General features: G+C 39.7%; 1 protein-coding gene across 1 annotated transcript; it reads right to left on the bottom strand.

Moving 5' to 3' along the window:
• Window positions 1-12669: 12669 nt before the first annotated feature.
• LOC127450808 (transcription factor Sox-8-like) lies at window positions 12670-16224 on the bottom strand. Its single transcript, XM_051715176.1, has 3 exons — window positions 15732-16224; window positions 15013-15242; window positions 12670-14917 (listed from the first exon to the last, which is right to left on the bottom strand). Exons 1-3 carry the CDS (start codon window positions 16136-16138, stop codon window positions 14175-14177), a joined length of 1380 nt encoding a protein of 459 aa, XP_051571136.1. The 5' UTR covers window positions 16139-16224; the 3' UTR covers window positions 12670-14174.
• Window positions 16225-16578: the final 354 nt, after the last annotated feature.

Genomic DNA, 16578 nt, shown 5'->3' with positions numbered 1-16578 from the left:
TTCTGTAGCATAAGATCTAAAAAATTCAGCGGCAAAGACATCTGGCCCCGGAGCCTTGCCTGTAGGTAAGTGAAGTTAGGTGGTTCGAGGGATCGAGCTCCATTCATTTAAATTGCCACTGGACCCATAGTGGGGCGATGGATCGCACCCCTTACATGGACACCGACTTGGCCACTAGCTTGGTGGCCATCTGTCACTTTGCCATTACATTGGGGTAAGTTTCATTTTCCTCCTTATCTCGCCATATGGACAACTCTAGGGGCACTCTCGAGTTGTCATGGTCACTTCAGGGAGTGCCCACGAGCCACCTACTGCCCACGGGGCATTTAGTAATGTAAACAGCGTCCACAGAGCCTCTTTTTGTCCACCTTAACACTAGTCTTCATCATAGTCTTCCTCTTGTCCATGAACTCACTTCCTGTGTCCCCCTTACCCACTGGTCTTCACCATAGTCTTTCTCTTGTCCACGAACTCACTTCCTGTGTCCCCCTTACCCACTAGTCTTCATCATAGTCTTCCTTCCATCCACAGAACCACTATTTGTCCCCTTACCCACTAAATACCACTTTGGCATGCCTTTGCCCCCAGTGTGCCCCCTGACATACAACATACATTGCCCTAATTTGTGCCAGGCAGTGCCCAGGCAACCCACATGCCCCCTATAAGTGTGTTTTAAACATTTTTTAATCCATTTCCTCATGGGGCACACGGCAGGGGCCCGCTGTGCCCGCCCAGAGTCCTTTAAAGGTGTTTTCTGATGTTTGACCAAAAGTTCACCGAAATCGTTACTCTCAGTATGTCTTCAAGAGGCCCACGAGGGTCACTATGTGAAATTTGGGGTCTCTGGGATCTCTGGGCATGCTGCCAGGGCGCATCCCACCTTGAACCTTGGACCTTGAAATTTGAGATCATCGACCGTCAGGGGCCCCCAAATCAGGTTCTAGAATTTGGAGGCCATAGGTGCTTGCTAAGTATTAAAGTCTCTGATGAATGTACTGCTGCACATGGGCCAACATGGCAGGCTGTCTCATTGATTCCTATGACAAGCAGGGAGATCTATTGAAAATAATAAAAAATACTTGCCTGCATCCTAAGCCTTAGTCCTCTTAATATGGTGTCGAGGGGCACTCAACATGTCACGGTGTGAAATTTGGGGTCTGTCAGACCTCTGGGCACGCTGCCAGTGTGCATCCCACAAGCAATTTATTCCATTCATTTCTATAGGTGTTCAAAATGCTCAAAATGACTCCAATTTGAAATCTATAGCTTCTCAGGAGGACCTTAGACAGTGTGCAAAGTTTAAAGTCTGAATTAATTTGTTAAGTGCTTAATTAGCTGACTTGTGCACCTAAAATGACAGTTATTTTTCCATAATATTTTCTTGATTTTTTTTTTTAAGTGCTTACCAATCGGTGAGAGACACGGATTTTTAATACGTTGTTTATGAGAGCAACCAAGTATTCGAAGCCCCTAGGTCTTAGCATCAAATTTAAGGTTATTTTCACCAGGTCACATAGGAAGTGCCCACGCACAATTTATTTAAATGGTGAAAAATACATGGTTCGTGGACAATCATTTTAATGCAAATTATACATTATTTTGAGCTGTAAGTTGCATAGATGGGTTCCATTGAGTATGTTGAGTGATATACTTGATGTTTAATTGATAATATTACATGCAAATAGCAAGGAAAGCTTTCAAAATGATGGCCCACGAACCATGTATTTGCCACCATTCAAATAAATTACACGTGGGCACTTCCTGTGTTTTTGCTGTCATGCAGGAAATGCCCACAAACAATTTATTTAAATGGTGAAAAATACATGGTTTGTGGACAATCATTTTAATGCAAATTATACATTATTTTGAGCTGTAAGTTGCATAAATGGGTTCCATTGAGTATGTTGAGTGATATACTTGATGTTTGATTGATAATATTACATGCAAATAGCAAGAAAAGCTTTCAAAATGATGGCCTGTGAACCATGTATTTGCCACCATTCAAATAAATTGCACGTGGGCACTTCCTGTATTTTTGCTAAGTCATGCAGGAAGTGCCCACATACAATTTATTTGAATGGTGAAAAATACATGGTTCATGGACAATCATTTTAATGCAAATTATACATTATTTTGAGCTGTAAGTTGCATAAGTGGGTTCCATTGAGTATGTTGAGTGCTATACAGGGTGTTTGATTGATAATATTTTCATGCAAATAGCAAGAAAAGCCATACAAATAACTGTCCATGAACCATGTATTTGCTATACAGGGTGTTTTATTGATAATATTTCATATATATGCTAATAAAGTCATATAAATAAAAAGTGTGGCAAATTTTCCTCAAAAAATTCTAAGTCCAAAAGGAAGGTCCCATCTGCAGCTTATTTAATGGATGCCAAACACATGGTTCATGGACAATCATTTTAATGCAAATTATACATTATTATGAGTTATAAATTGCATAGATATATTAAATTTAGTATGATGAGTCCTCAACAGGTGGTTTCATGAATAGTATCACATACAAATACTAATAAATGTCCTAAAACATGATTGTCCACAGACCACCTATTTGTCGTCGATAAAATAGATTGTATCTGGGATGATCCCATATTCAATATGTGACAAGGTCCAATCTTCTTGAAATTCACACCATAGATAAAGGAGGTTGAAATGAGCACAGCAGTACCAGTTTCAACTTGCTACCTCATTCTAGAGCTGAGACATGGTGATCCCACGTACAATTTATCCCATTCAAAATTTTAGGAGCTTCATGGACAGTCGAATTTTGAGGTTTTGAAGGGTGTATATTGTTCAGGGGGTGTCATACAGTCACCTAAATGTGATATTCAGTGAACTAATCTATCCCATACAATAAAAACAGGTGTCCACCAAATGACTATTTCAGGCAATGCAAATAAATTGCCCGTGGGCCATCCCACTTACAACCTATCTAATGGGCTAAAATAGGTGTTTGGTGGACATTATTTTTATAACTCCAAGATAAAATTTATGACTCAAAATCACATTTAGGTGACTCTATGATGCCCCGAGAACAACATACACCCTTCAAAACCTCAAAATGTTCCTGTCCATGAACCACCTAAAATTTTGAATTGGATAAATTGTACGTGAGATCTGCATATCTCAGCTCTGGATTTAGCTTGGAAGTTGAAACTGGTACTTCTGTGCTCATCTCAGTCTCCTCTATCTTTGGTGTGAATTTCAAGAGTAGAAAGTCAAACATTTTGTCTCAGGGTTAATACACCTATACAATAAATTGGAAATGGACATTTAGTATGTTGGTGGACTTAGGGTTAATACACCTATACAATAAATTGGAAATTGACATTTAGTATGTTGGTGGACTTAGGGGTAATAGACCAATACAATGAATTGAAAATGGACATTTAATATGTTGGTGGACACAATAGACCAATACAATAAATTGAAAATGGACATTTAGTATGTTGGTGGACACAGGGGTAATACACCTATACAATAAATTGGAAATGGAAATTTAGTATGTTGGTTGACACAGAGGTAATAGACCAATACAATAAATTGAAAATGGACATTTAGTATGTTGGTGGTGACAGCATGTCAGAGTGTGCACCTCCTCTCTGTAGGCTGTTTCATCATTGTCAGTGATTAGATCTACCACCGTCGTATCATAAGTGAACTTAATTGCTACTGCACCCACTTGCAAGTCATAAATATTTTAACGTGGTCAAAGGCGACAAATAATTTGTCCTTGGACAGACACACTGCCTCCCGGGCACACACAGAGGGCCCTCAGACCAAAAGTGAGAAAGTTGTTCAATTTAGTGGGTAAATGGACAAATAGTTGTTTTGTGGTCAGCCCCATCCCCTACTGGACACACTCCAGGGGTCCGTGGTCCCCCAGGGACAAAGTCTTGTAATATAGTGGGAAGGTGGACAAATAGTGTGTTCGTGGTCTCCATATAAACATTGATTTCAGCCTTTAACATTTATTGGAATTCAGGATTTTGCAAAAGGGATACATTACAGCACCAACTATATGATTTCCTTTTCTCCATATGTGGTAACACCTCTAAACTCACCAGGGTGTGATCTGAGACTAAGATGTTTCCAATTGAGCAATCCACAAGACTATATATATATATATATATATATATATATATATATATATATATATATATATATATATACACACATATACACACACACATATATATATATATATATATAAATTTATTCTAGAATAAATCTTATGTACTGATGAAAAAAATTTATAGTCCTTACCAGATGGGTTTAAAAGTCTCCAAATAACCAATATTTGTACACATCCTATGAAGTGTCAATGTTGCTTTAGGGGGAGTGCACAATTTTGCTTCACTGTGATCAAAGACTAAGTCCATCAAAATATTAAAGTTTCCTCCCAATATTATATCATGAGGGGTGCCAGAGGCTTGCAACATCCCTTCAAGATCTATAAAAAAGCCTTGATCATCAATGTTAGGTGCGTAAATATTATCCAAAATCAACCTTTGCCCCTGAATTTCTGCTAAAACAATAATGACTCTTCCTAATTTATCATTAATCTGTTTGTGACATTTGAATTGTAGATGTTTACTTATCAATGTAATGACTCCCCTGCTCTTACTTACTTGAGTCAGCACTAAAGAAAACATTTCCACCCCATATCTTCCCAAATTTTTCAGCTTCGTGCTGGGAAAGATATGTTTCTTGAAGAAACACGATATCATATTTATTATGTTCAAGAAAAGAAATAACCTTCTTTCTTTATATGGGATGCCCCAACCCATTCACATTCCACGTGGAGAGAGACAATCCACTAATATTAACATTTGACATTTTGATATATTAGAAAAAATAGATTGTGTGTCAAAAACAAGATTATAAAGACCACATTCCAACATTAGAGCAACAACAAAAAAAAAACTTCCCCCAGAACCAAACAAACAGAAAAAAGAAAAACATGCGCATTAACCCCGTGCAACCAACCGGTGCCCATCCCTCTAAACTCAAACAGTACATGTACGCCTACGAGAGCACCCATGACAACTTTGCCACCAGATTGCTCAAATCCAGTGCTTCTGTACAGATTTTGTGAGACAGAATTACACAACAGAAGATAATCTATAAAACAAACTCCAGCCAATAGGCAGGATAAACACAAAGACGTGTAGATTCATCCACATAACTGTTCCAAAGGTGTGTTTCTCCACAAAACAAACTCCAGCCGCTAGGCGGGACCAGCACACAAACACAAAAAAGGTGCCCAGTTTCCTCTGACAATCAAGTGAATGTTCAGTGAGTCAGGCCCACTTGGCTGTTACATTTTGTGAATGAATCTCTAATCACTCCAATGTTTTGCAAGAAATATTCCACAGTAATAAGTCCAGCCAATAGGAGGCGTAAGCACAAAGAACATGCAGATTCATTCACAAACTGTCCCAAAGGAGTGTAACTCCACAAAACAAACTCCAGTCACTAGGCGGAACCAACACAAAAAGGAACAAAAAAGGTGCTCAGTTCCTCAGACGGTCAAGTGAATGTTCAGTGAGTCAGGTCCACTCGGCTGTATAGACAGTATCACACAGTGACTTATTCATTCTATTGACTTTATGAAGGACATTGCTTGCTGTGGGCATGTAAATATTTTGCGGCCATCCTTAGGATCTATTCTCAATTTGGCTGGGATCATCAGTGCAAAAGTGACCTTCTGTTGATGTAAGAGTTTCTTGCATTCCTTGAATCAATCACTTTTCTCTCTTGTCAAATTTGCAAAGTCTGGGAACAAGAACATGCTGTGGTTCTTCCAAGAAAGCCTTCCTTTATTCCTTGCTCGTGTAGCACAAGATCTTCATCAGATGATCTCAGAAATTTGGCCATAATTGATCTGGGCCTGTCTCCCACATCGGATCTCTGAGCTGTGTCTATACACCCTGTTCCATAACTGTTCTATGAAGACAATATGTCAAAGAATTCAAAAAAGGTTGATTATAGATTCTATAATCTCACCGGTTTATGACACAAAAAGTATTAAAAACTAGCAAATCATGTAGAGCTCTTCATTCACACGTCCGACCGTCGCATGGCACCATGCAACTCCAAACGTCAATGTTTTTAAAAATCTGTAAATGACGGAAATATTTTCACATGCAACCTTTACACTCTCTCATGAACCCCCTGGAGTTCCCTCACAAAACCCTAGGTGTTTGGGAACCCACATATGGGAGGCCATGGGCCACGGTCACTGAGGCCTGACTGCTGGCTTAGTCTCTGCTTTCATGGGAGCTGGAGTAGCCTGAGCATTGAACTTGGCAGGGTGTTGCCACAAGGAAGTGAGTGAGTGAGCTGCGTAGCAGAGCTACCTTGCCTCAGCAAGATATGCTTAAATGCTTGCGACTGCTTCTTAGCTTTCTGAAACTGCTCTGTGAAAGCCAAAGGACCAGTCCTCGCCTTCAGACGCCATGAGGGATATGGTGTCTCCTTCCTCATCATAATTGTAAAATGTAATCACACCGTGTGCGCCAATGGTTGGGCAGAGATGGTCACATGCATATTTCAGTGCTATACATGGAAACAGGTAGGCACACAAGGCTTGCACCAGCGACAAATCCTCCTCAAATTCAATGTGCTCTGCATCGCAGCCTTGCATGCCTCCATTGTGTGGTCCTCTGGAGCCACAGAAGGAGTTTAGTGGGAGGGGAGGGGACCAGCGTTGTCCTTCAGAAAGAAGGCGAGCTGAGAGCGAAGCGTTCTGAGTCTCATACACTCGCAGTTACCGCAATCCATCTCACCGAGCCCGTCGGAAAGAGGTATACAAAGCTCGCAGGGTCCTAGATAAAGGATACTGAAATTCACCAAAGCACAACAGAGAAGTAGAAATAATCTAATTGCTGTAAATGTGTGCCGGAACTATGACGAAGCATAGTTTCGGGTGTCCAGAGTACGAGAGATGTTATCACGACCCTGAAGAAGTAAATTCTGATGAAATGGCATTATGTTCCCGTTTATATACCCGCAATGACAGGCGCATCAGGGGCAGAGCGTAAAGAGCCATCTGCCCATAGATTGACATAATTGTAAAGGGCTTAAGAGGAGCTCCCCATAGCAGCAGCAACGGACGCAGCGTCAAAGTTTCCTACTTGAAAGGAAACTCCCATACTGTACCTGTTAGCAGAAGCTTCAGTATATGCAAACCTGGCTGCCAGTGGGACAGGACTACCAAAGGGACAATAATATCAACACTGTGCAACATAATATTATTCTTATTATGCATTAATCTATTTTTTGTTTTTGTTTTTTAGAAATAACGGAAATACTATGAAATACAGCATTCATTTGCAGCATTCAGGCCATTTGAATGCAGCCCCATGCACTAAAGTTTCTCGGTTAAACTGCAGGAAACTGTTGTAAATATACGTTTGGTTCTATATTTACCAGCTTCAATAAGTTTTGGTGACCAAAATAGTCCAGATTTCAGATCAGAATGGATGAGACATGACCTGGTGGCGGTGGGGCGAATGAGGTCACAAGCAACGTATCACGATGGTAAGGCAGGGATGACATGTATATATATGATTTGAAAAATGAGAATAACAATGCCATTGGATGACATAGATTAATGACCTGGCCAGTTTGCAGCTGTGAGTCTTCCTGGTAGAATTATCGCATAGGCTTCCATTACTTTTTCTAGAGAAGAAAAAGTACAACTTTTCTGAGCCATTGTTTTTGCAATAACTTTCAAACAACGGGTATGAAGATGATTTTAGTGGCTGCATAAAGTTAATCAGTTCCCATCAAGTAAACACAGATGTCCTAGCCTAGCCACAGGTGGAGTTCAGCATTTGACAACCTGAATGTTTTACAGTACTTTTTGTCCTTATTATATCTTTCTTCAAAATAAATTTCACTTTCTTTAATATTATGTAATCTAATGCAATAACAGTCATACATTTTTAAGTGACTTTAACACTTCGTGTTAAAATCCTTTCTGGGCACACAGAAGACGAAAGTGTAGTAACGATGGGGTGAGTGTCTTATAGAGAAAGTGTGTTTAATCCCATGTTTGTGTGGTGTGATCAGGGTTGTTCAGCATAGAAGCTTCACTCATGCTGTCTGTGTGTTTCTGTGCCAAACACTGACTGCAGTGCAAGAAAGAGGAGAGACTTATTTCATTTGTGACCTGTTCTCTCACCCTCCATTTCTCTCACATTCTCACTCATTTCACTCCTCTTCACGGTCTCTCTTTGTTTCTCCTCCGGCCTGTGAGAATATGAAAACTCAGTGCAAATGTTCCTCCCACGCGCAGCATTCCAGGGGCAGTGAAAGCATCCCACACACTTATGGTGGTCTGAACAATAGATCCTGAAGACCTGAACACACAATGACACCATGACTTTACACCTTCTGAAATCTGACTGCTCCATCCACTGTCCCACCTTCAACCCTTCATTGTTAATTCTGACTCAATGACAAACTCATTGTGCACAAATAAGTACGTAATGAATATCCATTAAATTAGGATCACTAAACTGAATTCCATTTTGCAGTATGAGGCAGTTCAAGGCAATGGCATTTTCTCTGAGAAGGCAAGGGAGGCAGTGCTTCCTCAAAAATATGCCAGCAGCTCTGCAGGACAAACTGCTGCTAAACTTTAATGAGTCAGAGAAGAACTAGAGACTGAACAACCTCTGCAGTATTGAGTTGTAATTTCTTGTTTAACATGTTAGTTTTGGAGGAACACATGGCCATGCTGAAAATAAATTATCTTTTCAGGGTGTATGATTACAACAGCATTACCAGAAATGACAAGATTAAAATGCTGCCATAGCATATCTCATATTGTTTATCTTTGGTCAGGTGTGAAAGCTGCTTGTTACCATATGCTTTGAGGTACTAATACACAGGGTTAATTCTGACTCTATGACAAACTCATTGTGCACAAATAAGTACGTAATAAATATCCATTAAATTAGGATCACTTAATTGAATTCCACTTTGTAGTATGAGGCAGTTCAAGGCAATGACATTTTCTCTGAGAAGGCAAGGAAGGCAGTGCTTCCTCAAAAATTTGGATGAGGAAAATTATCGACTATGTAAATAAAACAAATAAAGTATTTTGAAATGTAAACTCAAATAATGTGTTTACAGCAGTTACATTACTAAAGTGAGTCTGTCAAAAAGCAACACAAGTTTCAGAGGGAGACAGTTTCTCTCACGCCTCCCTTGAATGCATTGTGATCTCATTGAGCTCCGGCCTGGAGTGAATGTGAGGGGAGTGGGTAACCTTGACATACAGGTGAAAAATCACGAGGGGAGACTTTGCCTCAACTTCACACTGATTTCTTCAATACGCTGTCAAACAATTATTGTGATAATGCCAAAGTCCCTTTGAAGATAAGTTAGTCCACTCGGTGGCGATATTTGGAACACTTCCGAGCAGGCTGGGCAGCTATTTTCTATGAAAACAAGTGACATAAACGTATAGCTCCAATGAACTTGAATGAGGAAAGACAAAAATCTCTAAAATGCTAGGTCAAGATTACGATCAAAGAACATATTTAAATCAGCACTAAAATATGACAACACTGGTATCATAAATTGTGCTCCTTTAGCTCAGATCGTGCTAAAAAAACAAAAAATTTCAGACTGGTTCAGCTAATGCACATGCACATTCTAGAGCTGACTGACAGTCGATGTCTGTATCTAAAAGGTGATTGTCTCTTTTACCTGAAAGGTGGGACTTCCTTTTTTACATCTGTTGCTCATTCCAATTTCTCCTATTTATCTAAAACCTATGATTTACGCAGCTTAATGTGTTATACAGTAAAATATATTTTCAAAGGAAATTTTATTTAATTTTTGTGTCATCATAATTTACATCCTGTACTGTCTATCTTTAATTACAAATTGGCCATAGAAATGTGTTTTGTGCGTTTTACTCTCTGCGCTGAGGTTGGCATACAGTCATGTGTTTCAGAGACACTGGCACTGATCGCTGTCCTTTTCACTCACAGGAAGTCCGTGTTGCCTCTGTTTAGTCTGCTGTTTGTTTTGGTCTAAGTATGCCAGCAGCTCTGCAGAACAAACTGCTGCTAAACTAATGAGTCAGAGAAGAACTAGAGACTGAACAACCTCTGCAGTATAGAGTTGTAATTTCTTGTTTAACGTGTTAGTTTTGGAGGAACACATGGCCACGCTGAAAATAAATTCTCTTTTCAGGGTGCATGATTACAGCAGCATTACCAGAAATGACAAGATTAAAATGCTGCCAAAGCATATCTCATATTGTTTATTTACCATAGCATAGTTTATTTACCATACCATACCATTGCTTGTTACCATATGCTTTGAGGTACTAATACACAGTATAAACATGAGCATAAATGTACATGAAATATAACAAGTGGAAAGAATGTAAATTCACAAGACCTCATGTTTGATTTTACTTGCAAATCAGCTCTGAGTTCCCAGAATGCTTGAATCCACCAGCCTCCTCCCCCTAAACACACACACACACATTTTTCTGTTATTATTTGTTTTGGTCAGATAGATTTTAATGTTTCACTGATGACAGTTGTTATCTATGTGGTTTTGGGGTCTTCCCCACAAAACCTGAAACCACCTACATTGTGGCACAGTCCCCATGATGAAAACAGCTTCACAAAAGGAGTATATAATGTCTTAATTATAATGTATCATGCAAAAAGGTTTCTTGGAAGTTTGGATTTAGTCAGGGGTAACAGTATGCTTAGAGTAGTGCCACAATAACTAGCTCAACAATAGAAATCAATGTAATTTTACATAAACCCTGATATAAAAATAAGATTTTGTGTATGTGTGTCAGACAGTGGGGAAGGAATACTGATTGTTTCCCTTGCACATCTTTTGTAATAAGAGCTGCGTGTACAGAAAATATTACGGGCAGCTATCAGACATGGAGCGTGCTGATGTTTATGGTGAGAACGGCCTGCAGCCTTCAACTAGAATAAGAGAGTGAAACGAGACACAAGCGCCCTGAAGAGGCTTTATTTACTTCAATCACGTCTGTTCTCAAAAGCTCCTCAAACTTTCTGGCCAAGACGAGAGGAAACGAGAGTTTAAAAGAGAAAACAACAAGTCTTCCTAAAGCCACCCACATCCCATCTGCTCATTAATGATCACTTATATTATTATTGTCACCATTGTCACAGTTATGAGTTGAAGTTGTGCTGGTATATTTCTGTTAAACAAGCTCTGTGTGCATGTAATCAGCCATTCACATGGCTCCTAATGACTGTCAGTTCTCTTGCCCTTCCATTTTCTTTCTTTTCAACAGAGCCTTCCAGCACATAATGAATCATTAAAATTCATCAGTTCTCTGCCGTGGCACTGCGCTTCCTCCCTGCGCTGTTTGGCATGAATGCCAGGACCCGCTTTGAAATTCTACCCAGCCCAACACTACTCGTCCTTTTCCATTCTTGCACATTTAACTCTGAATTCACCCCACACCAGATGTCTATGACCAGCTGCTGTATATTTCTATGATTTTCCCATGTTCAGACTGTCAGACTGAACATCTGAATGTGCTACTTGTGACTAGCAACAAGTTCTTATGTGCAAAGTCGAGGATTATCTCTGGAGAAATTAACCTTCTGATGCATGAGTTGATGATGCATGTTTAGTTTTACCTCAAAACAAGAATGTAAGCATTCCCATTTGTTCCCAAATGACGTATTTTCAGAGTTAGACATCTGTCCTCTGCAATAAAAGATAATGTTGAATATTCCTGAGGTATGTAGTGCCATCATAACAACACACAATGACATATTACAAATGAGGACAGTCATATAAAAGTAAGAGAAAGACTCCAAGGTAATAACCCATGTAACATTCCACCCATTACGGTTAGTAATGATCTATTCACTGTAATACACAATGTACTATGTGTAGTGGATAGCATGCATCTTAAGAAATCATAAGAATAATTAGTACTTTGCATTGCGGGATCACATTCATGTTCGGAGTCTAGCTTGCAAGGGAAAATGTTTTCTTTAAATATTCACTTATTTGATCTTAATCGCATTCAAATAAAATAACTATAGGCTGAAATGTTTTTTACACATAAAATGTTAATTGAAATGTTAATAAAAGTAGCCATGGTGATAAAGTAAAAACCCCTTTTTGAAATCTGTATGAACTCTTGTGAAAGTGATAACAGTGCAGCTCCTATCGCAGACAGCTGCAGTTTCAGTTGCTGCATGTGACAAACGGCTGTGCAGCTGTTGCAAAGTATGCCACTGCAGCAGCTGCTTTCAACAGTTTCTTCAGCAGTTCTCCAAGTCCATATTTTCTGTCTTTTATGGTATATATTTGTTACATATGGTAAGTCATATGTTTTACACTGTAAATCTCAAAGCAATTGAACAATAAATGAACTTGAATTAAGGACTTAAAATGTTATAAGCTTAATTTAAAAATATTCCTCTTACTTAAATTAACTGTTGTGCTTTGGAGCACTGATAAATGCACATATTTCTGTTAAGTAATGTTTTCTCAAAAAAGGTGAACATTATCAAAACAATAAATTTTCAGAAAGAGTTTTCAATTATGAATTAAAAAAACAACAACAATAGGCATCAGCTTCTGAATAAACTATCAGTCATTTGTTATGAGAAAAATCTTTATTTTTTTTCCACACAAATCACCAGCAATTAATCCTGTAAGTACTTGTTAACATAAAGTAAACGTTCACAGCTCAGTTGTTTTAAAGTGAAACACCAGGTAGAACAAAAAATTTACAGAAAACACTGTTTTGCGTGTTCCACACCCTAAAATGTAATAAAAAAAAACATTTCATATAAAAGCACACATTAGAGATGCTCTGTGTTGAAAGCTGAATGCTGTATTAATATAGAAATCAATGTAATTCAAGAGGGAGCTCAATGACAATGAGCACGTGAAGGCAATGAACAATAATGATAAAAACTGCAATTATTTATGACCTTACTGCAAATGTCAAGAGCATTTGACATGTGTAAGTGCTCAGGAAAAATAGTTTTGATTCAGTGAAAGTAAGTTGGTGACCACTGAGAGAAAAGGTTGTGTTGCAGCTGACGCATCACTCACAGCGCAGCATCAACATCATCATGACTAATCTCACTTCTCGTGTGCCATACACACACCTGTCTCTTCACATGACATTTTATTTCGCTCAGTTTGCTTATGCAGAATAACAAGGGATGGAAAAGTGATTGGTGTTTTTCCAGCAATCAGGAATGTTTGAAAATCAATAATTGTTAAATCAGCACAACACAACTGACTGTACTGGAATTATTTGATCCCTCCAACATTTTAGCAGTTAAAACAAACTTTTGTACTATAACCTGAAACAAATGACAAAAATATTACATAAATATACAGTATATAGCATATTTCATTAAAAAGACATTTGGGTAAAAAAAAAAAAAAAATTAACCAGAGAGGATTCGCAGTTGATATAAAATACTTCCTTTAAATTTCAAAAGCACTTTATTGGTCCCAGTACACGTGTGCGTGTGTGTTTCTCCACCTGCTCTTTATTCCTCTCTAGCTCAATTTCAGGGAATCACAAAGAGTGAAAGCACACATGCGGGTCTGGACATGGGCTGCAGTGACAGGTGTTCCTCACAGAGGATTTCCGCTGGTTGTACAGGCACTAATTCATCACATTTAGCGCCAACCATCCAGGATTAAATGTTCAAGTGGGGTCCAAAAGTCTGAGACCATCTCTAATTCAATACACACTTTTAATGACAAATTATGTAATCAGAAATTCTCAGCATGATTTGAGAATGTTCCAAAGAGTATCTTTGCTTTAATCTGCTTACACTTGATTAGTGACCTAATAACAGTGCAGAATCTAATACATTTCATCTTTTATAAAATGTTGCTAAATCCTAAACCTTTTTGTTTATTTCCTGGTTTAAATAAAAAAAATAAATAAAAAAAAATCCCAGATTTTCAATGTGGTTTTAGAATTTTGGACCAATTTTGGGGGAGATCAATAATGGCACGATATTTAAAAATCAGCAGGCACTCATTTCTTTGTGTTTTGTTACAAAAACACGCTTAGCCAACACTGTCAATACTTGATTAGTGTATCAGAGTAACAGTATAGTTCCGATCAGCCACACCTCATGGTCTGGATAACGTGGTGTAAACCGGCTGATCCCAGTTAGTGGTGGGACTGTGAGGAGGAGGAATGGACATGCTGTTCAGTATTGGGCTTCCGTACGGCCGCCGCGAGGAATGGAAGTACGGGTACTGGTACAGGCCGGACGGGTAGCTGGGATAAGGGCTGTAGTAGTTGGAGCTCTGAAGGTCTGTATAGTCACACTGCGTGCTGGAGAACGAGGCGATGGCCGAGAAGGAGGTGGCCGAGGTGACGCACGCCTGAGCGCTATATGTGCTGTACTCGGAGTGCGACGGCGAGTGCTCACTGTAGTGAGTCGGGCTTAACTGCTCAGTTTTAATGTGAGGTCTGTGCTGACCCACTTCGCTCACACCGGGCGACAAGGACATTGCAGCCCCTTTGCGACTCCAGGCAGGACCATTGCTCGCCAGTTGGCCATAGGACGTAGCGTATGCCCCTCCCGAGCTGCTGCTCGGCCTGTGACCGTGCTCTGAGGTCATAGGGGTGACCGTGGCTCCGGCATGACCACTGAGAGGCAAGTACTGGTCAAACTCATGGACGTCGAAGGTTTCCAAATTGCTGATGACATCCGTGCTAAGCTCGGAAATGTCAACATTGCTGAAGTCAATGTTCTGTCGATTGCTGTCGAGCAAACGTCGTCCTTCATGCTTTAAATCTTGCTTTACCCCGTGATGAAGGTCGGTTTTAGGCGTGGTCGGGGGCGTTGGGGGTCCATGGGGCTGACCTAATGTTTTTGTCAGCAGTAAGAATAAGGTTCAAGTTATATATCTCTTTGCAGAAGCACAATGAAATGCTCCATATAATGCATGTGTAACTCACCTGTGTGGTTGGCGTGATGATTGGATAAACCCGCCAAACCCCCCATTCCAGGTTCAACTTTATACATGGGATGGCTGAAATCGGGCCCAGCATCAGACTCGCCCTGTCCCACTTTTACACACTTCCTTCGTCTCGGCTGGTATTTATAATCCGGATGATCTTTCTTGTGTTGGACTCGGAGTCTCTCGGCTTCCTCCACAAACGGCCTCTTCTCATTCTCCGTTAACAGTCTGTGGAGTGAGTATTGATTCTGATTCATTTCAATCACTCACAATATCAGTTTTTGATCCTTTCAGTTTCTAAACTCAAAATGTGGATTTAATTATGAAAATATCTTTAAATGATTTTCTTGAGTTCCATATTAAAACCCCAACATTCACCTTTAAAAACGACCAGAATTACTCAGTTAAGGCTAATAAAGCATTTTAATAATAGTAAAAGAACGTAGTATTACATCCAGCGTTTTCCCAGGGTAAATAAATACATAATAAAAGTAAGAAAGTGTATGTCCATAGTTTTCCAAAGTTGAAAAAGGAGTTTAAAGGAGTTTTTTTTTTTTTTCTTTTTTTTTTTTTTTTTTTTGTGGGTACATTAATAATTAAAATAATAAGGTCATAATAATAAAATTAAGAAAAGTTTCCACTAAAATAAATAAAATAGTAATAGAAGCTGCTACAGCCATAGTTTTTAGTATAGAGTAAATAAATAAGCATGTTTACCTCCAAAGTTTCCCGAGTGTTTTGCTGAGTTCGGCGTTGTGCAGATGCGGATACTGATCCGCAAGTTTCCTGCGCGCCGCTTGAGCCCAAACCATAAATGCGTTCATGGGTCTCTTCACGTGTGGTTTGCTCTTCATCGAGCCGCTGCCTCGCGCCGGCATGGGCACAAGGGACCAGTCATACCCCTTCAGAACCTGCGACACCGCGTCCCGGATACAAGCTGGGAAGCGCTCGTCCTCATCCTCCAGTTTATTTCCCAGTCCTGTCATCATGAGCGACACGTGTCCGTCCGATCCAGCAGGAGAAGACGGCGCGTCAGAATCCGACTCGTCCTGCGACAGCGAGCTGCACGAACCGGCCGGACTGAACGGCGGCTCCGCGCTGCTCTTATCCCGCTCCTCCGTCATTCTCTATTGCTGATTGTACACCCTGCTGAAATCCGCCTGGACAGAAACTTTATTTTTACAGTCCGTTCACGACGCTTTCACACTGATGAGCGCAGCGTCACTGTAATGTCACTCTGTTGAGCTGTTACATGAGGATGCTTAGGACACGCCCTCGGCGGCCTCTCATTGGTGGAGTGTACGGCCACAATCAATTCCTATTGGCTAGACAGACTTCACGGTGAGGTAATTTGATACGTTTCACTCACTTTAACCAACTTATAATAATTTTGTGTATATTTTTCCACATTTACATTATCAGCAACTTCTTCAATTGACTGCTGGAATGCATAGTTCGATAAGAAGAAAGGAAGAGCTTCTGCAAAGCTTTTAAAAGTTGAAAGTATAAAAAAGAAAAAAAAAGAAAACATTAGTTTAAAAGATGTGTTAGAACAGTGATTAAG

The sequence above is a fragment of the Myxocyprinus asiaticus genome, chromosome 13 (assembly GCF_019703515.2).
Source record: "Myxocyprinus asiaticus isolate MX2 ecotype Aquarium Trade chromosome 13, UBuf_Myxa_2, whole genome shotgun sequence".
NCBI lineage: Eukaryota > Metazoa > Chordata > Actinopteri > Cypriniformes > Catostomidae > Myxocyprinus > Myxocyprinus asiaticus.
The sequence above is the reverse complement of the archived record's forward strand: the minus strand, read 5'-3'. Positions and strand labels throughout refer to the sequence as shown.